At 24.2% G+C, this 21,307-nt stretch overlaps 2 protein-coding genes across 3 annotated transcripts; both read right to left on the bottom strand.

Annotated features, from left to right (window-relative positions):
- Positions 1–1,196: 1,196 nt before the first annotated feature.
- LOC126904897 (protein PFF0380w-like) lies at positions 1,197–16,979 on the bottom strand. Of its 2 annotated transcripts, none has more exons than XM_050684294.1 (3): positions 16,009–16,979; positions 4,172–10,891; positions 1,197–4,090 (listed from the first exon to the last, which is right to left on the bottom strand). In XM_050684294.1, the coding sequence occupies exon 2, from the start codon at positions 10,884–10,886 to the stop codon at positions 4,176–4,178; it is 6,711 nt and encodes a 2,236-aa protein (XP_050540251.1). In that variant the 5' UTR covers positions 10,887–10,891; positions 16,009–16,979; the 3' UTR covers positions 1,197–4,090; positions 4,172–4,175. The 2 variants fall into 2 exon arrangements, with proteins under 2 accessions (XP_050540251.1, XP_050540250.1); XM_050684293.1 differs by having other exon boundaries at positions 4,172–10,914; positions 16,009–16,978.
- Positions 16,980–17,436: 457 nt separating this feature from the next.
- LOC126904901 (DNA-directed RNA polymerase II subunit RPB11) lies at positions 17,437–20,948 on the bottom strand. The gene is made up of 4 exons (XM_050684304.1): positions 20,723–20,948; positions 20,536–20,625; positions 20,301–20,475; positions 17,437–17,601 (listed from the first exon to the last, which is right to left on the bottom strand). Exons 1-4 carry the CDS (start codon positions 20,773–20,775, stop codon positions 17,566–17,568), a joined length of 354 nt encoding a protein of 117 aa, XP_050540261.1. The 5' UTR covers positions 20,776–20,948; the 3' UTR covers positions 17,437–17,565.
- Between the last annotated feature and the right edge of the window lie 359 nt (positions 20,949–21,307).

Here is a 21,307-nt window from a genome sequence, read left to right as displayed (position 1 = left end):
CGACGTAAATTAATATTCCTAAATAAATACTTGATGTGATAGCTTTGTCCTTAAGTTCTTCAAAATATTGTTAGTTTACACGTCATGACAATAAAACTTCAGCAGTAGCCTTCTAATGATATTTTTTATTTGCATTTAATAAAACACATAAATCGTATTCATTTTTTCAATGCGAATAAAAAAATGTGCAACGACACATGAATAAAGAAAACCTAATGCGAGTTTTCTTAATTTAATTAATTTTTTTTTTTAATAATACTAAACATTTTTTCTAATCTACAGTACATACCTTGTAAAATCTATGTAAGATACTACTTAAATGATGAGAGCATTTGTATAGTCTCTAATATAGACTTGAAATCAAAGTAGTTATATTAAAATTCTTTGGTTATCTTGGTTAGATTCGTTGATTATTAAAATATGGCTAAGGAAATTACATTATCAGTAAATAATAGAATCAATACATTGGTTCTTGTGAGAAGAGAAAATAATATAGAAATAGAAAGTGTATACAATCGGTAGAATTCTTATCAGTTTAGAACTACAAAAATGCATTGGTGTCATATTATAGTGTCTCATCCATGTTAAAAACTATATATTTCTGGACCATACTATAGGGATTGTTTTTATAAACACGTAACAAAAGAAACAGTACAAAATTATAAAACAATCAACATCGACATTCGCGTTTTTAATAAACGACACGCGCGCGTTTATAATACCAACTCAAAATAAAATTCACCTTTGTTACTCATATACAGTTGAACAGTTTGCTGAAAACAGAATAATACTACGTTCGTTAACACCTAAGAAAAATAAATAAATAACTGTTAAGGCACTCAAACATGGTACATATTTTATTGCCAGTAAAACGAATTTCCGATAGTAAAACGACGTACGATGTACCCATGATAGTATTGTAATTGTATTCAAATGACATTTTCAAGGTAAAGGGGATGTCGTCTACGGGTCATAGCACTTGTACACCTATACACGAACAAGTGATGTATTTTCTTCAACCAGAATGCTACTAGGTATGCATTATATTATGAAGTCATTGCCAATTTTTATGTCTATATCTCCAATAAATACAATTATTTACTAATGAAAACAACGATGAATTGTTATTATTTCTTAAATTTCATTACATATTTTATTATTATGAAAGGAATAAGGTAAAATTAAAAAATAACACATTTATGTCTTAAACATACCCTGTATATTTCACAACACATTGCAAATCAAAACAACAAGATTAAATAGTGTTCAATAATAAAATACCAATGACAAAAAATAAAAACAATAACTAAGTTATAATACCTATTAACACCAAAACTAACGGTGTAAGCTACAGCAATAATAGTAATAGTGACATAAAAACACCAAAATTTATTTTTTAAACAATATTTTCTAACATTACATGTTTTAACGATAAATTGAGGCGAGTGTAGTTGAAGTTGACAAGACAAAACTCTTAAGTGTATAATTGAAAAATATTCTTAAAAAATTAGGTAAATACAATAATATAGTAATAAAATTACAATAAAACGAAATGTACAATACATTATGGTATGTTTTAGAATATAAATAGGATGTTCGAATAACCCAAGTTCGTACCTACACGAATTACAACTTAAAAGTTACTTTCAACTAATATTGAAAAAAAAAAAATTAAATATAATACCCAAAAATGCAAAAATAATAAATATAAAAATATTATTTTTTATAAAGACCTGCCAATTTTATTAATAATAAATATGATGTCAAACGGGCGAATGCACACGTGTTCAAGAATAATATCAACACCAAAATGATTAGACATTTCTTAGTCAGTTTGATAAAATTATTTTAAAGATAAAATATTTAGCAATATATAATAATTTTTATATTGAAATAAGCTCACAATTTAAGGCACAAAAAATGTAATGTGGCAGATTTACAGTAAAAAATATTTAGAATTTATGTTTAAATATTTAAAACCTCACAACATAATGAATTAAAAAATAATTATACAACAATTTTTTATTGATACATTACAGTAAATAAAATATTTCATACGATATAGATAGATATACAATATTATAAATGAAATATGTATAATATAAGTATTGTTTAATTATTATAATGTACTAATTTTGAGATCGTATTAGTATTATGGATAGTATTATGATCAGTCTTTTTAACAAATAGTATAGTGGTACACCTGTATCTTAATAGAAAATCGTTTTTCCATTATTAGTTTTTAGCAAATAAATTTGTTTTAAGTTTTATTTTTCAATAAATCGATACGCAAGGTCTCGTTATGATTGATAAAATTTGAATTGAAATTAATAATATAACAGAAAAAAAATTCGTTCAAAAGTAACATACTATCTTTGCCTAATCGAATAATTAATAATAAATAGAATTACAACGCTCGTTCATACAAAATTTGTATTAATGTGTATTCTATAATCAAGTATAAACGCAAAATAAATGAAAAAATATGAAGTAACATTTTTGAAGAACAATTCTATAAATTTATAAACATTCAACAAAATAGTCTAACAAGGCCATAAAGAAATATATATTTTAAAACGATCACATTAAGTTCAGGGTATAGGCCGAAACTAAGTAAAAGCCAAACATAACCACAAATTTATAATATGTTTATTTAAATAATCGAAATATTAAAATATTCTTAAATAAATAATCTTGTTATAATATTTAATTACCAAATAAAACATAATTAATATATCATTGGAATGTTAACAAAAGTATATTAAGATAGCTTATTGTTTCATTAAATTGACCGATATCTTAGCGAAATTAAATATTCATACTATTTATAATTAAATATATTTTTACGATTTTTAAACGCGTAAACAAAAATAATACTTATAGTATCAATATATAAAGAAAAATATATATTTCTACTAAATTAATTTTTGTTTAATTTCATTTATAATACGTTATGATTTTTAACTTATATTTAACTTGTTTGTTTTAAAATCACAGTCAATTATAACAATATTAAATTCTGGAATGTTTCATTCAATTATTTATTAATGGAGCGTTTCTGTATCTAGTTCCTAAGAAAACCATTATTTCAATTAAATTAACTGACTAGGAAAAAATTAAAAATTGGTATATAAATTAAAAGAAAAAAAATTTAAAAGACTGATTTATTATGATAAATATGAAAAAGAAGGCCAAAATACTATTTCATATTTCATTATGATGCATCTTGTATAACGAGGACAATATTATGATATGTAAAGATAAATATTGTAATTATTTTCAAAAAACTACAAGAACTATTTTTTCCAACGAATATTATCATATAATTGAAATTAATATAGATGAATTGTGTTAACATCTATAAGAAATTGCAAAAGTGTATTAAGATTTTTCTTATATCAATGTTCAATAATAAAATAATTCATTCTTTTTTTAATATTAAAACTGAAGATGCGTACGATATTCAATAGTCGGCGTTTTTAAAATAAAAAATTATTAGCATAATAAATAAATTATAATTAATTTTGATTAATTTTTATCAAAAATAATTCCTAATTAAATTTACAAGAATATATCATCAAATATAAGGTCATTTTTTACCCATTTTGCCAATTAACATACTTAAAAAATTTAATAAGTTTTTGCTTTGGTTCGTAAAATAACTACAAATATATTAACTAGTTCAAAAATATCTTTGGTCAATGTAAAGCCCATGTTTTTTTGTACCCATAAAATATTAATTAACAACAAAAAATTAAAATTAAACTAAAACAAATAATCTAACATCAACAACAAATTTATAATCACCAACGAAATAAAGCGAATAAATATTTCAATAAAATAAAACAATAAATAAAGTATAATAATGACTAAAAAGGATTTGTTAATGATTGTGTGTGTATAATACAAAATAAATTATTACTTAACAAAAAAAATTGTTATAGTGGAACAACAATCACAAAAATATGTGTTTTGGAAAATATAACAATTGAATAGAAAAATCATGATAATCCGTTTCAAGGTCCGAAATTATTACTGGTAACATAATATTAACGTTATCCCGCTTAATTTTTTCCCACTGGTTCGAGGCCTGAAAAAAACCGCATACACAATTAAATAAATTGGAAGCCAAGCAAACATCGGTATAAATTATGAAGGACATTTCACATACCTGATTACGCATATCGAGCTTTTTTTGTCGGTACCATCACTGTATTAGCGTCAGCAGACTCGTCAGAAGAAATAGGAACAATTTGTTTCAGATTTAGAGTTTTGACTCCTGAAAGAGCCATTTCATCTAGTTTTGGATTTCTTTCTATCATAACCACCAAACATCGTCGATAAGTTTCTCTGTTGTCGTCACTGTCGTCACCCCTATCCATGTCTAAGTCACTTCCACTAACGTGACTAGTATAGTTGTCATGACCGCTGCGTCTTATAACAATTTTTGGAAGTTGTCTACTAATACTACTACAGTCTGAGTCCGAGGAGGAAGAAATACTATGTCGCCTTGGACTAGTTGAAGCTTTTCGTAACACTAATCGTTTTACACTTACTACTGACTTAGATGGTGCCTGTGAATGACATGCGGCTACTTGCCATTCACTTGGTGTTCGACAAAGCCGTACTTCTACTTTAGCTGGCCCTAATTCCAATTTTGTATCTCTATTCCCTTTTCTCATATTGTTTTGATTATTAAGGTTGAATATTCGTCCCCAAGGTAATTGAACCTTTATTTTACAATTTGGCATCAAAGTAGTTATTGGAATATTATCAATTGTATTAATAGTTTTATATGTTTCAGAACATTTACCAAGTAATTTTTTGAATCCATTTTTTTTTAGTTTAATATTTTTTCTTTTCCTCTTTCTTCTTTTACTTTCGTAAATTCTATGAACTATCCATCTCACATTACATTTGTCACGTAAAGTTACACGAGTTTTAGCGAATTTTGAAATAGTTTTCCGCAACACATTCTTATACTCAATTTCTAAAGATTTATCCCAATAATCTATAGAGCCACCTTTCAATGAACTGTCTGAAGCATCATTAGGTAAAGAAAAATCATTCAATGGTGATGGTACTGGTGTTGATAAGTCTGAGTAGTAACTTTCAAGATTGTCTGTTATTTCTCTAATGCACTCGTTTACAACAATTGATAAATTATCTTCATTCCATTCTGTAATAGGCGAATTTTCATAATGTTTATCCTTACTATAAGTAATAACGTCAGGCAAGCAAATTTTGCCATTTGATTGAGTTGTTATAACAGGATCATCTGTATTACAAAGAGAAATTTTATCATTCTCTATTATATAGTCTTTTAATTCTTCACTTTTTGTAACTATTTCAGAAAATGATAAAGGTCTCTTTTTCTTATAGAATTTACGACCTATAAATTCACTATTTATTGGTTGTTCTACTTTTTTGTCAGCCAATACAGTTTTGGTGTCGAATATGTTTTTTTTTATCATATTTTTACATTTTAACATAAATTTAATTCGTGGCGTTTCTACTTCATTAGGCCTATAAGTGTTGTACCCACGGGTCGTTTTAAATATTTCCTCTGGCTTAGATGGTTCAACCACATGAATAATTTCTTTTATTTCAGCGTTAGGAGTAGATCTTATAATATTAACTACAGAAGTTTTTGCCGATTTAGTATCTTCATTATTTATTGTGTTATTTGTGTCAGTCTCACAACTTTCTTTATCATTGAGTTGTTCATTTATCCCTTTTTCAATCGATAAATTGCATTTGGAATTTATTTTATTTTTAATACATCTGAATAAGTGAAATTGTTCATCATTATTATTCTCTAATACAGTATTAGAAGTAGAATCTAATTCACCATGTTTCTCAAAATCAATATTAGTTGATATTTCTGAAGGAAACAAATCAACTATTTTTAATTTATTCTCATCTGTTTTTTTTTTATCAATAATGCTGTTATTTGTAGTGGTTGAATTTAATTCATTTTCTCCTTTGTTGTCTAATCTATAATTTATATTATTATCTGAATCAAAATTTTTACAGTTGTCAATGATTAATAAATCTAGATTTTCATATATTATATTCAAGGTCCGCTTGATTTCAACTTCAACTTCAAGTTCGTCAAACTGATTATTATCGTATGAATATTTATCATCTTCAGACTTGGTAAACTCAATGATCTCATTTGGTTTGTATACAATTGTATCATTAGAATTTTCATCATTACTAGAGATACTACTAAATTTACCAGTTTTTTCATTCAATTTTATTTTCTTAAATTTCTTGTTGTCGTTACATACTTCAATCAGATCCGTTTTCCTTAAACTGGATGAACTTAAAGATTCGTATGGATATATAATTTCTAAACTATCGTTACTATTTATTTCCTCCGGGTCACTAGAAACCTTAGTTATATCAGTTAAATCAATTATTTCCAAATTATTTTGATTAATATTCTGTAAATTTATAATATCTGTTTTATCGTCAGATTCAATTTCAGATTTTTTTTTTACTATCTCATCTGATTTATTATCAACAATTTCAATAGTGTCATTTTGTTTATACGAAGGGATAAATTCAGCAGTTTTCTTTGTATTATAAGGAAAGCTGTTGATTGAAGACGATTCATGACTCTGATTATTATTTTTACTTTGTAGGAATTCATGTATTTCAATAATACCTCCGTTTTCACTTTCTATACTTATAACTTTAATATCATTTTTTGATATGCCTGCTTCGTCTTCTTTCGATTTATTACAACTATCATCAGTTTTTGAACCACAATCTTTATTTGACGATTCAAAACTAACGGAAACTTCATTTTTATTAGAATTATCATTTGATTTTAAACTCAATTTGGGATCAGTAATTACTTTATTAATTTCAGAATGTTGATCTAAATTATTAGATTTACAATAATTATTTTGGTAATTGTCTAATTTACAATTCAAATTTGTGTCAATTAGCAACAATGGACTCGATGACGGAGTTGAAAACTTCAATATATTACTATTATCGTCCTTAGACACAAAAGAATCATCAATTTTACTATCATCACTCTTGATTAAACTGTTATCTAAGTTGTAACTTTCATTAGTTTTAATGTTTAATTCAGGCTGTATTACTGTAGACACATCATTAAGAATACTTTGTGTAACTTTGTCAGCAATTAGATCAAGATTACTTCGAATTTCTACTTGGTAGTCAAAATTAATCAAACCCTCAGTTTTTTTACTATCAGATATTTGAGTATTCGCAGGACTTAATTTAATTTCACTATTTAAAATTTGTTTAATCAAATAATTCGGTTGATATTCATTATTAAATGATGACTGAGTAATATTATTTGAAGAGTGCATTTCATTTACAGAAGTATTATTAGAAGAATCCAAACTGTCTACATTATCTTTGCCAATTTGGTCGTTTACTCTTTCCTCTAAACACTTATCTACAATATCTTCATGGAAAGATTCAGTAGTTCTTGTACTGCTACAGTGAATATCAAATCCAAAGGATGTGTCAAATTCATCTAATGCTTCACGATATCTTTGATTGCTGCCTTTGGTATTATTGACACAGCAATTCAAGAAGTCACTTGATGAATTTTTCTCTGTCTCAATATTTTTTTTTTCAGTTATATTCGAGGGGTCTACATTTTCTAATAATGTTACACTTTCCTTATTTTGTTGATGTTCCAAAATTATATTAGTTTCTAAAATTTCTTGCTGATTATTTTTAGGTTGTGCATTTTGGATGTCACATTGAGCAACAGAATTTCCATTACCGGCAGAATTATCTTTAAATACATACTTTTCCGACCACATATCATAATGGTTGGCCATAATATTACTTTTTAATTTAGCCATTATATCCGAGTGGTTTAAATGATTTGATGAATTTACTCTTGTTGCATTTTCTAATTTGTTGTTATTAGTATTATCATTATTAGAAGTAATAAGTTTTTTTTGTTTAATGACTGTGTACATTTGACTAGGATCCCGTAATATTGGTTTTACAACGTTAAGTTTTTGAGGCATGGCCATTGGAGCCAGAGGTTCTTTGTCTTTGAAACTAGGTAATCCAACCGAATCAAATTTATGAAGTTGATCATTTTTTGATTTTGTTAGATCAATTGTAGATATAGACTTTGGATCAGTTATTTGTTCAAATATAGAACCATCAGCTCGGTGTTCATTATTTTCAGAATTTTTTTGATGTAAATAATCAGATTGTTCAGGGGTTACAAGTAATTCAAAACTATCATTAAAATCGGGTATCTGATTATTTAAATTAAAAACATCTCTAGAACACTCATTAGACATTATTTGATTGTGCTCTGAATAGGGTTCATTTGAATGCGACATTCTATTTTCATTTTCAGGGTTACATTTATATTGATTAGCTTCAGTAAAAGCCATGTTTTGATTAGAAAATAATCTATTTCCTTGTTCGTTATCTTTTTTATCAATATTTACTGAGTTACCATAAGTATCAATGTAATTCCAGCCATCAAAAAACGAATCTTGACTAGAATTAGGTTTAGATTTTACATTCATATCTATTTCATATTGGTTATTTTTCCATTGTTGAATTGGACAATTTTTATTTGGACTCATGTTGTTTAAAACATTATTATAATTATTTTTTTCATAATAACACGATGATTCTTCAAATGAATTGTTATTATTTTTTGTAATATTAAGATCATTTGTTAAATTCCAATTTAAGTTTTCGTACTCTGAATGCACAGCAACTTTTTCATTTCTATTTTTGTCGCAGCCCGTTCTCTGTATTACACTTTCATGAAATCCATTATACTCTTGTCTGGTAATATGTGAGGAAACGATGACTGGAAAATTTCTATTAGTAGAATCAATTCTAGTTTCTAAAATGTGTTGACCTAATGTAGGTGATGGAGTATAGCCGATATCATTTACCTTATTAAACTGGTTGGTTCTATTTTCATCTATATTTTTGTCATAAGTGTAAGGATTATTTTTATGTTCATCTGTTAAAGCAGAAAAATCAAGCGGTTTAGCTATAACACTGTGATCATAATGTGACATATGAGGTTCTTGAGGACTTTGATTTATATCCCAAGTATTTGCTTCGGGATTGCCATGGTTAAAATTAGACCATTTCCGACTTTCATTTTCAACAATACATGAAGTGTTGGAATATTTTATAATAGGAAGTTTATTATTTTCATGTGAAATTGACGGTTGAATTCTAGTTGATTGATTTAAGTAATCATTTTTAGTATAAGGATTGGGTTCATTATATTTATCATAACGTTGTTGATAGTAAAACATTTGCTGATTTTGATTTAAATGAGACGAATATCTTGAAGTGTTATCATTAGTTCGACTAGGTTGAGTATTTTGATTTGAATACGACTCTGATTCGAAAGAATTCGTTTCACTCAAAGATTTGTTTTTGTTGAAAATTCTTTCAGCTAATCTTTCAATTATTTCTGTTGAACAAACTCCAGTGTTTTTTTTTCCATAGCCAGAGGATTTACGATCAAAATTTGCATTTGAATAATTTTTTTCTGAAGACCTTAGTAACTCCGATTCGTCTTTTTGTTCCGTATTAAAAGGTTTAATAATTCCAGTTTCACGTTTAGTATAATCGATCGGTTCAAAATTAGATTTAGAGTTTTTAGGGATTTTCGAAGCTAAATCAATTTTATCGGGTTCTGAATTAAGAATTAATGAATTTGGATTCTCTTTTAAAACTTTTTCAAGATTTTCATAAGTTACAACATTTAATTTTTCTTGAACTTTCGCTAAAGCATCGCCTTCTAACGGCATACAGTCCAATACTACAATGGGAGGTGTAGATTCTAATGACTTTTCACAGTTGTCATCTTCTCCTTCGTCCCATGTAGCTAAAAATTCACGCACATTTAAATTACTTTTTAATGAGTTAGATGATCCTATATTATCTGTTTTACTTGGTTCATTTGATTTTAGAAATTCTTGATATAGTGGTTGATTATTATAATACTGTTGTATATTTGATGCAACTTGATTATTTTGGGTTGGTAAAGGGACTCGGCCACAGTTGGATTGAGTTTTATAATCTGATACGTTATTTTTAAATGCATTATGATAATAAGGTGACCTGTAATTATGTACATTATGCATAGATGGTGGTGGCATAACATAATTATAAGGTTTATGGTGCGATGATACACCAGCTGGGTTTGAAACACTTTGGTAATTTGTAGATAGTTTTTGGTAATTTTTTTCTCTGTCATAATCGCTTTGAACACCAGAGTAACGATTATTTGAATGCAGTCTGTCAGACCAATTTGTATTAGAATTATGTGGAGAAATCCATAAGTTACTATTTGAATGAGTGGGGGGACAATAACTAGAATTACTTATATAAGAGTTATTATATTTTTCTTGGTAACAATTTTGCGTATTATATTTTATAGGCAATTCGTTTGGAATATAGGGTAGGAACTGTTCATTACAAGGTTTTGATGTTTTTTTTTGTTTGTATGATCGATTTACTTGTGGTACTGGAGGTCTATTAGTGTTGTACATAACTTGAGGTGGCGATCTTTTAGAAATGTTTTGAGTTCGTATTCTACAACATGGTTGACAGCATTGCGAAGACTGTCCATACATTTCTGATGTCGTGTATTGATTAGTTGCTGGTGAATAAGGGGCTGGATAATCAAGATTATAATATCTAGAATGAAAGCCATACAATTGTTCGAATCGATGATTTGAACTCCATGAGTGCGCCAAAGATGCACTGGGTTCTGTTGGTAAAAGTGAGTTTTGAATAGGGGTGACGACATTATGAGGAGGAATGTGTGCAGATGGGCAACTTGAGTTTTCGTAACTTATTTGACCATCTCTTAAACTGTTTAACATCACTCCTCAAATGAACAACAAACAAAAGCTATTAAAAATCAAATAAAAATTACAAAACTAACGTTTTAAATATCGTTTCTTAGTTTTTGTATTACATTTTTAACTATTTACAATTAATTTTTAATTAGAAATATTAATAACTAATATTTGATTTTTTAAAGTAAGCTAGAAAGTTATTGTTATATTGAAATGATGCTATCATTAAATCAGTTTCGTATAGAAATTTATAAATGAGTGTACCAATAACGGAAATGGTATTTCTGATATATTAATTTATTTTACTTTTTAGTTTAATTACATAGTTATAGTTATAAACATAGTTATTTTTACTGCATGGCAAAACTTTAATAATAGATAATACATTAGTAACACTTCGATGTACCTACAATTCGGTTTCTATGGAATAATCGATAAACATAATAACACAACTCTTTGAACAAACAAACAAAAATTAAACACAATATCTATAGACAATTTTTAAATCGAATTAAATTATACATTATGTTATTACAATTTATCTATTATACAGTGAAGTCTTATTTTCATTTCTATCAAGATTATTATTTTTTTACATTTGTTACAAATTGGAAAAAATAACAAGATAGGTTTGTTTTATAAATACGCTATCCACAATTATATAATTTTTAAATATTAATAATATAATTTAAAATAAGTAAATTTAAATAAAGGCAAAAAGGTTAATGATCAACTAATTACTATTTTTTATGAATGAAATCCATATATAAAATCATACTTTTAGATTGCATAAATTTTATTTATTTGTGATTATAATAATAATAATTATCTTATTACATATAAAAAACATTGAAAAATTAAAGAATGTTGGAAAAATGACTCAATGACAAACGATTTTCAATTTTTTTTTTTTTTGTTAAAGAGCTCGACGACGTTATTCTAGGAAAATCATTTGCGAAGATGAATATTCTGTAACAATTTTTTTGTTACAGGTTGGGTGGGTACTCTTACCGGAATAAGTGGTCTACCTAAGGCTGTAAGGACAACCCGAAGGTCCTAATGCATAGTAGGTGCGTGAGATCCGCAAGGCACCGGGTCTGGGACGAAGACCCAGCAACTAAATATTTTTTTATGAAAAAATTTAGTAAAAATAATGAAGTAAAATGTCGAAATTATAAAAATCGTTACCACAATAATTTGTTTTTTAGTTATAATATTTTTTTTAGTAATTACCATTTATAAAATAAAGGAACATTAATTTTTAATTATTTTAATGTAAAAGATAATAAGATACTATTACTACTTCTATTGTAAGCAATATTAAAGATAGATTACTATAATTTATTATATCAAATAAATGGTACTTGATTTAATGAGTATTAATAAATATAATTAAAAAAAAGTATTATCTCATTAATATTTATTTTTCTTAGACCTTTCTTAATGAACAAATATTTAATATTATAATCAATGTTATTCAATATGAACGTTTATTGGCTTCATCTTTAGATATTTACTAAGTATATAACTTTTAATAAACAGCTATCATTTAAGTTTATAGAGGTATGTTTATTTAATCAATCAAATATGCCTCAATTTTAAACACTCGAGTTAGATCATTTATTTTTAGGTTTCATATATTATTTTAATACTTGTTTAAAATAATGATACTTATGAAATCATAAACTAAAATAATATTTTTCGTGGATTATTTACGATTACTTATGTGTTTATTAAAAAAAAAAAACAAGATACCAAAAAAATTGTTTTCTATCAATTTAATGAGAATATAAATTATAAGACATACGTTTTTATTTTATTCACTGTAAGTTAAGTATAATCGATTATTTTAAACTCGTATTAATGTTGAATATGCTAATCAATATTTATTATGCTTAAGTAAAATAAAAAATTAATTCGTAAAGGTTATGAAATGAAGTTAACTCCTGAATTTTTGCATCATAAAATGATTTTAAATATGCCTAAAACAGACGAATATAAGCGAGATATATTTAAAACCACCAACTGTGACAGGCCTGTATAAAATTTTACCCTAAAGCATAATGTATTTATGATGTAAAAGACTACGTAACATATAAGCCGATACAAACTATTATTTTTGATACACATTCGGGATTCGATATTTTTAGTTATTTAAACATCTCAGGAATATTCTATTATTTTATCTTAAAATAAAGCCTAATTTTTGTATTAATAAAATTAATGAAAAAAAAAAAACATTATGTGATGTAACTTTATTATTTATATTTGTTATACATTATTAAAATTTATAAAACATTTTATAGCCAATTCCACCACAAAAGAAAAGGTGTTAAACTCAAAACAATACCACAGCAGATAATTGTGGAAATAATTTTAATTAGTTTAAAAGTACAAAAATAAAAATTATAGATAGAATAGATCCAACTCGAATATATTTTATGGAGATTTTTAACAAATATTAATTTCTTTATACAGAAATTTAATACTAAATAATAGACGACACAAATTATAAACTTAGTAAATTGATATGCTTAAATGTTTATATGATCGGAATAATCGATTAAATTAAAAAAAAAAAACTATTACTATTTTAACTATTGGAATTTCTATATACTTTTCATAATAATCATCTACAATACGATAGATACATTTGTACACGTTCTGATATAATCAAAATTTTCAATTCTTAATTAATTATAAAATAAAAAAACAAATTTCAAACATAAAATTCGTAATAAGATCTAAAATGGTGACCTAATCCTTTTTAAAAAGCTTGTATTTAGAAATATTTAAATCAAATTTTTTTTTTAACTCATACAATTTTATTTAATTTGTATAAAAACTGAAATAACAACTTTATTTGTAAAAACATTTTTTGGCTTTATATGATAGTCAAAATAATATTAACGCGATAAGATTTTGAATATTCAATTATTCATAATGTATGTTTTATGCAGATAGAATATTATAATATCATTCTAGGAATATTTGCGAAAAAACATATTTCATTTTAACAAAAAATTTTAAATCCTCAAAATAATTTATTATTTGTTGACTTTCTCGAAATATAAAATTGTGCAAAACACTAAAAATAAAATAGAACAATAGCCTAAATTTAATAAAATATGTTCTGATATAAATCGAATAAATAGTTTAAAGCTATAAAACAACTCCTTAGCAGTATTCATTTAATATAACAGTCGAAAATACATCCTAAATGATAAAAACTAACACAGGTGGCCATTTTCAAAGAATTAAATATTAAGATGAAAAAAAGCTTTCATAATATGGATGCGAAAAACAGTTGAACAACTGTAACTACTTAATGCTTTATAAGAAAAATTGAATATTTAACATATACACTTTAATTTAATGTCTACAAATAAAAATTTTAAAACCCAGTTAGACGAACTATAATTTTTATTTTTAATAGTTATTACTAATTAGCATAATTTGTTATATAATTTTTTTTGACCCATCATTATTACATAATTTTATTTGCAATCTACGGTTAGTTTTTTCACACCTAACCACTATGGCATCTATACATTTATTCTTTATCAGTTATGGGAGAGTACGATTTTCATATTGCAAGATCATAACTATATATATTTTAAAATTATATCATTTTACACAACAGAATTTAAAAATCTACAGTTACCAAAAGACATTTATACGTAATTTTAAACATATATTTGTCTCAAGTTAAATGTAACAAGATTACATCGATAATCAAGCACTTTTACACATCTATCAAGGAAAAAAATATTTTAAAGAAAAAAATTTATATAATTTGCTCAGGGCAACATTTTTTTATGAAGAGTTTACTAATAATCATTAATTGATTATAAATAAGAATAAACAAATTATTATTTTTTTTTTTTAAAGCTACTTCAAATTAATATTACTTAAAGATAACATTGAGTAAAAATTATAATTTCTCGAAATTCATTAAAAAAAAAAAAATTTGCTATATTACAATGGATACATTTTATAAAAAAGTTTTTGATAACCAAAAATTAAAAAAAAATTATTTATAGTAGTTATAAAGTGTAAATAGAATTATTGTTAATTTTAACTCAATACACTTATTTGGTAAATTCCTCTAAAAATAAATGTTACAATTGAAAACAGAATAAAAATATACCCTGATGAGAAGTTAAATAGTATTGTTTTAAGACTTTTATTAATTATTAATTAGTGGATGTAAATAGAAAATAAAATTTCTACCTCATAAAATAGTTTTTATTTCCAACTCTTCTTTTAACCTTTACACTAAAATACATTTTTAATTTAGTTAAATAAAATTTAGGTCTTTTGGTAATATTTATAATATATGAAACCTCCAGAAATATTGAAAATGTAAAAAATAGAAATAGTTAATTGTATAAATAAATATTTAAAGGCGAAAGTTAGGATTTTTTTTTAATTTTAGATTAATATCATTAAAAATTGATTTTTTTTTTAAATCTAAAATTAACAAGATTGGGAATGGCTTTTCTTTTTTGTAAATAACTAGGTAATTAATGATATACCACTTTGAAATTTTATAGATTTTAAAATTAACTTCAAATTCATATTGTATTTGTTAAAATAATTAACTTGATTATACTTTTTGAGAATATTAATTTTTCTTTGCATTACATTAAAAGATCTCCAAATCCATAAAATAAAAATAATTTCTAAATAATGTTTATAAAATACAAACAAGTAATTGAAAAAAAAATTGACTATGGAAAAATATTGTTATTAAAATCATCTGAAATTAGTATATAATTACAGGTAATTATGATAGTTTGCAATTAGCTAATAGAACATAGAAACTTTAACATATTTTTGGCATTTGTTCTCTATAATCAATAACATAACAAGTGACTTAAATAAAATAATGTAAAAAGTTAGTGTTATTCAAGTTTAAAAAGTTTTGTTTCTATAAATAAATATATTCATTATAATATATACAATGAATTTAACTTAGTATAGATTACACATTAATCGAAATGAATAATTAAGCAAAAAGTAAAAAATATGTAGACTTAATAAAAATTACATAAAATAAGATTACACAAGATATTTATTCTATTAACATATGGTATATCAGAATTATGCAAATACTAACGAAGCAAAATAATTATACACTTACCTATAATACTTGGTTAATGGTCATTCCAAAACGCATTCACTACGATTATGTGAATTCCAAAAGACTGTCATTTAGTTAAAACTGCCAAACAAGACATTTAGACTACAGTTAGAGCACGCCAGTACGTTAAAATGAAGTAGTGGGTTAAAAATTTTTAATGCAATAAATTGAGTTTGATAACAGTAACAATTAACCCTTTTGGTATTTGATTTTTGTCACATACAATCGGGCGTGCACACATACATACGACACACTACGAGGCCAATGATAAGAAACCGTTGTGGTCATGACGAAAAACAATAACACACGTACAATGTGTATCCCCCACCACTTTTTAAATATCAAAAGCACATCGGCGCTATCTACTAACATAACAAATAGTAGTAAAATAGTAATACCAAAAGAATTAATTCTTTATTTTTTGAAATTCCAAAAACGTATTATAATAATATTACACATACTTAAATCTAAAAAATTGGGAAATCTAATTAAAAAAAAAACCTTGCAAGTAGAATGTTATAATGAATAAAAATTATAACAACTTGATGAAAAAAAAAATCAATAACTACTAGAATTTATAGAATCATTTTCATAACATTACAACCCCTAATCCCATACCTAGTTGCGACATAGCTAAAAAGAATAAAAAGAAAACATCGGTGATTTTTAGATTAATATACAATTATATTTAAGGATTAAACATTTTAAAAATAATAAGTTTATATAAAACAAGTTAAAAAAAAATAAAAATTTTTCACCTAAAAATATCAATGAAAAGTTAATTTGTATCTCCAATGAAACTAAAAGCTTAATTAAAAGCAAGTATAAAGTAAAAAATGAGAATACACAGATAATATATTATTGAGTTTAATTTTTTATTAGTTAAATTGCAACATTTTAATTTACTCAATATTATCCATCCTACTGCAATTGCAAACATAAAACATATCTGATATTTAACATACTATATATTTTAATAAAAAATAAGATATATAAAAGATATACTAGTTAAAACAAATACTTTTTTTATAACCAAATGAAATATTGTTTAAAGTGTAACTAAATATTAATTTATGATCAAGAACATTCATTATAACAAAATTAGAAAAATCAAATTTGATATATATGCGAATAAATAATGAATAGTAGACATATTTGAAAATAAAAGTTTCAAAAGAAATACCGTATCATACTACACTGTATATAAGTGGTTTAATAAATTATTAATTTTTTTCTTGTTTATAATTTATGTAGCATCTATAGCATTGTATGTAAATTTGTAATTAATATTACAGCAAAATTAAATAAAACATGTTACCTTCATAATGCTACTTTTTAAACCAAAAAATATTTAATAAATTTAAATTTATTTCATTGCTTTTATCAAAAATATAAAAGATAGCATTAAAGTAAATGTAAAAGTCTATCTATAAAGAAAACCATTTATTACAGAATTTTAAATAATTTAATACACAAATCTTATACACATTTTATTTAACTTTTGGTTTAAATTATTTCTTTAAAATTCAGGAAATATAATACATATTTATATGCTAATTAATCAAGTCCTTCTTTCTTCTCGCGTAAGGCTTCCTAAAAAATAACATAATAGAAGTTTTAAATACATCACAATATTTTCATTGTATTATCATAATGTAATATGCAACTACATGTTTTCCAATGAAATCTTAATTTTTTTAATTTATCATTTAATTTACAGTTGAGTTTGTAGAGTTTATAATTAGTGATGGGAAATATCGAATAGTAACTATTGAATAATTTTATAGTTGTTCACTATTCGATAGTTTATGCTAAAAATAAACTATTTGGTTGTATAAAAACAATTTGAATAGATATTCGATAGTTTAAAATATTCGAAAATGCACATCACTATTTATAACTGAATGAAAATTTTTATTTTTTGATTTTATAATATGTTTTATTTTTTATTTTTATTTTAATGAACAAATCACTTAGCTATACAATACAATTTACCACTCTATATTAGTATCTTGGGTTAAAATTTATTGTCCAATACAATTTTATAAAATTTTAATATAATTAGAAGAACAACAAAATAAAAAAATTATTACAGAAAATGAGTTTCCTTAAGTTGAATAAAATGTATTTCTTTAAGTACATAAATGACCACACAAACAAGGATTAATGTTAAAAAAAAAAAAAAAATTTTTTTAAAGGTATAAAAATTAATAAATTATAGCATTTAATTAAATTTTATAAGAATAAATTATGGCAATGTTTTTTTATTAACATAACAATGTTCATAGGAAAGTTCACTAAAGAATTGAACTCATTCATATTCCGATTCAATGTGTAAAAAAGGAACTCATTCACAATAAAATTAATTTATTTGTCAAATGAATAGACTCATGTTCATTTAGACTATCATTAAAATGTTTTTTACTTATGAATAGTTTACCTACATAATTATCTTTTAACAAAATTGACTTAATTCAGACAAATTTATTTCATTACATAAAATATTTAAAGGTCAAACCTTGAGTGGTGTAATTAAGGTTAATTAGAAAAGTGCACATAAATAAGAAAAATTTTCACTACCTTAAATCAAAAAATAATATTGCATCATCATCATGTAAATATTAATGTTTTTGGGAAATCTATATATATATATATATATATACCCTACATAACAAAGCCACTAAAGATCTTAAAATAACATACTTTAATTTTAGGAATTCGATACATAATTAGGGTATCTTTTATAATAACTTCATATTTTACAAATTATTATTTTATTCATTTTTTTCGTCAAATAAAATATTAGAATTCTTGCAACTCAATAAGTATTTGTTCTAAAATTTGTTATAGACTCAATTTTTGTAAGAAAAATTCTAAAAATTGGCTATTTTATAATTTAAAATTATTTTTATTGTTAAAAAAAATACAGCAAAATGTTAATTGTATCAAAAGTTATATTAGTTGTCAGTTAAATCTGATATAATTAAATGTTTTTTCTTAGAATACAAATTAGAATTATAAATTATACAACAAATATATGATGAACAAAATTTTTATATTAATTTTTTTTTCTTGTTTGATTGCATAAAAACAAAAAGAATTTTTATGAATAAAAAAATGGTTTAAAAAGTCATTAGCGAGTTTCTATACCAAGTGTTATAATATATATATATATATTATATATTAATTACTAGTTATTTTTTTTGGCTAAGTATTACATTTGTGATATAACTTCTTAATTTTGTTGTAAAAAATACTGTTTTAAAAATTTTAACATAGTAAAGCTTATTAAAATATTTGTGAATAATCATAAGAAATCACAATTTACTTTTTAACTATTTGTTGTTCTATGCTAGAGTTTTCATGAAGCATTAACTAGAATCTTGGTTTATATTCTCTTTAAACCCTACAAATTCTTCTCATACTTTAAAGAAATTTAGAAAAAATATACAAAAAAATAAATGAACATCAATTTATGTTTCTATGTGTAGTTGGGATACTTTTTTAGTTATAGGTAATTTAATAGTAACATTTAAATAAATAAAAAAACAGCAACTAAATAAATGTTTTAACCATGACAGATTTCTAATTTTAAGATTTCCTGCTATTACGGCATCAAGCATAACTTTTTTCAAAGATTACATTGTACACTTTTTGATTAATTTATTCATTTGGATCTAGTTGATAGATAATCTGAATGATTACTGTTCATCATTCTTGCTAAGTAGACGTATTTATATTGAGATATAAATTACAGAGATTCTACATAGTACTTAACTCAAATTAATATTACTACATATATTCATATAATAGAAATGAATTACCTGTGGTTAATATAATTTATTAAAATAATAATTTAAAACTAAAAATGCTTAACTCAAAAAGTCACAAAAAAATACAATACATGTATTAGATTAAGCTGATTTTTTAAAATTAATATAATACAATTTTTTTTTTTTTGATACCTAATAAAAAATTGAAATAAATAATTCTTTATTTGAATATTCAAAAATATCCAAAACTATTTAAAATTAAGATGTAAAATTTAAATTTATCTAGGATTTTAATTAAACCATTCACTATAAGTTTTTTAAATAAATTTAAAAATGACAAAATATTAATTTGTAGATTATTAAACTTAGACATCACATATCTATTGAAAATTTTTATTAATTATCATTATGCCAAGAGTCTAAATACTTGCTTTCATACCAAACTGTTTTTTATATATCTTTCTTTTACATACATAGACTCAGATAATATTATTATCTATAATAAATGAAATGCTTTACCTTAAAACGTTCTTCAAATAATGAAAGTTCTGCTAATAGATCTGTTATAGCATTAGTTAGAGCATCTTGAGGAGTATAATCTGATGTTGTTTGAATTCGAAGTTCAAATTTATGTTCTAAAGGATGAGGTTGTTTATATCCAGCAAACAATACATTTGGATCCTTTAGTAACTGACTAAAAATTATTATGAATTAGAATAATTTATAAACTCATATTATTTTTTGCAATTTCTACTTTCTAATCATGTTTCCTAATGTATGATCTTCTTTATTTACAGTAAAAATTGCTGCATTTGTAACCTTAGTATCAACTTCTTTAACAATTCTTTAAAAATTACAAATATAGTTAATTAACATAGTAAAAAATTAAAAAACTGTATGAAATTTTAATAATAAAATGTTATTTTCGATAGACACATTACTTTTTTTCTCCGTCATATAATAAAAAGGATTCAAACGTTGGAGGTGCGTTCATTTTGCAAATCTAAGTAAATTAATTTAATCTAATAATTAATTTAATATAATTTAGTCTACATTAAATGCTTTTTTAGTAGTAAAAATGGTAAATAAATGTTGAAAATATTTAGTATAACTTATTTTAATATACTTAAGACCATAGACAAAACCTAAAATTCCAACAAACAAGCTGTATTATCAATATTACTATCAGTTTCAAAAATAAATCAAGGAGGATGAGGAACAATGAATTATTTTTTAAAAAATAGTGCGACTATGATCTAGTGCAATAATGATTGGTTTTCTCATTCAAAATTTGTTTTAAATCTGTAAGTGGTCGGTGAGGTTTCATAAATATTTTTTTTAGTTTTGGTGATAAGGTATGACCACGATTATAGTTTGTACTTTTTTATTGAGGTTGTATGGTACTTGGGTTTTAAAAGTAAAATATTATGTTTTGGTCAACACAGTTAATAAAAATGACATTTATCGACGTTTTACTCGCGGATTAACACAATAAGAGTATGATTAATTTTTCACTTTTTAAATTT

This window comes from Daktulosphaira vitifoliae, unplaced genomic scaffold (assembly GCF_025091365.1).
Source record: "Daktulosphaira vitifoliae isolate Bord-2020 unplaced genomic scaffold, ASM2509136v1 Scaffold_4, whole genome shotgun sequence".
NCBI lineage: Eukaryota > Metazoa > Arthropoda > Insecta > Hemiptera > Phylloxeridae > Daktulosphaira > Daktulosphaira vitifoliae.
The sequence above is the reverse complement of the archived record's forward strand: the minus strand, read 5'-3'. Positions and strand labels throughout refer to the sequence as shown.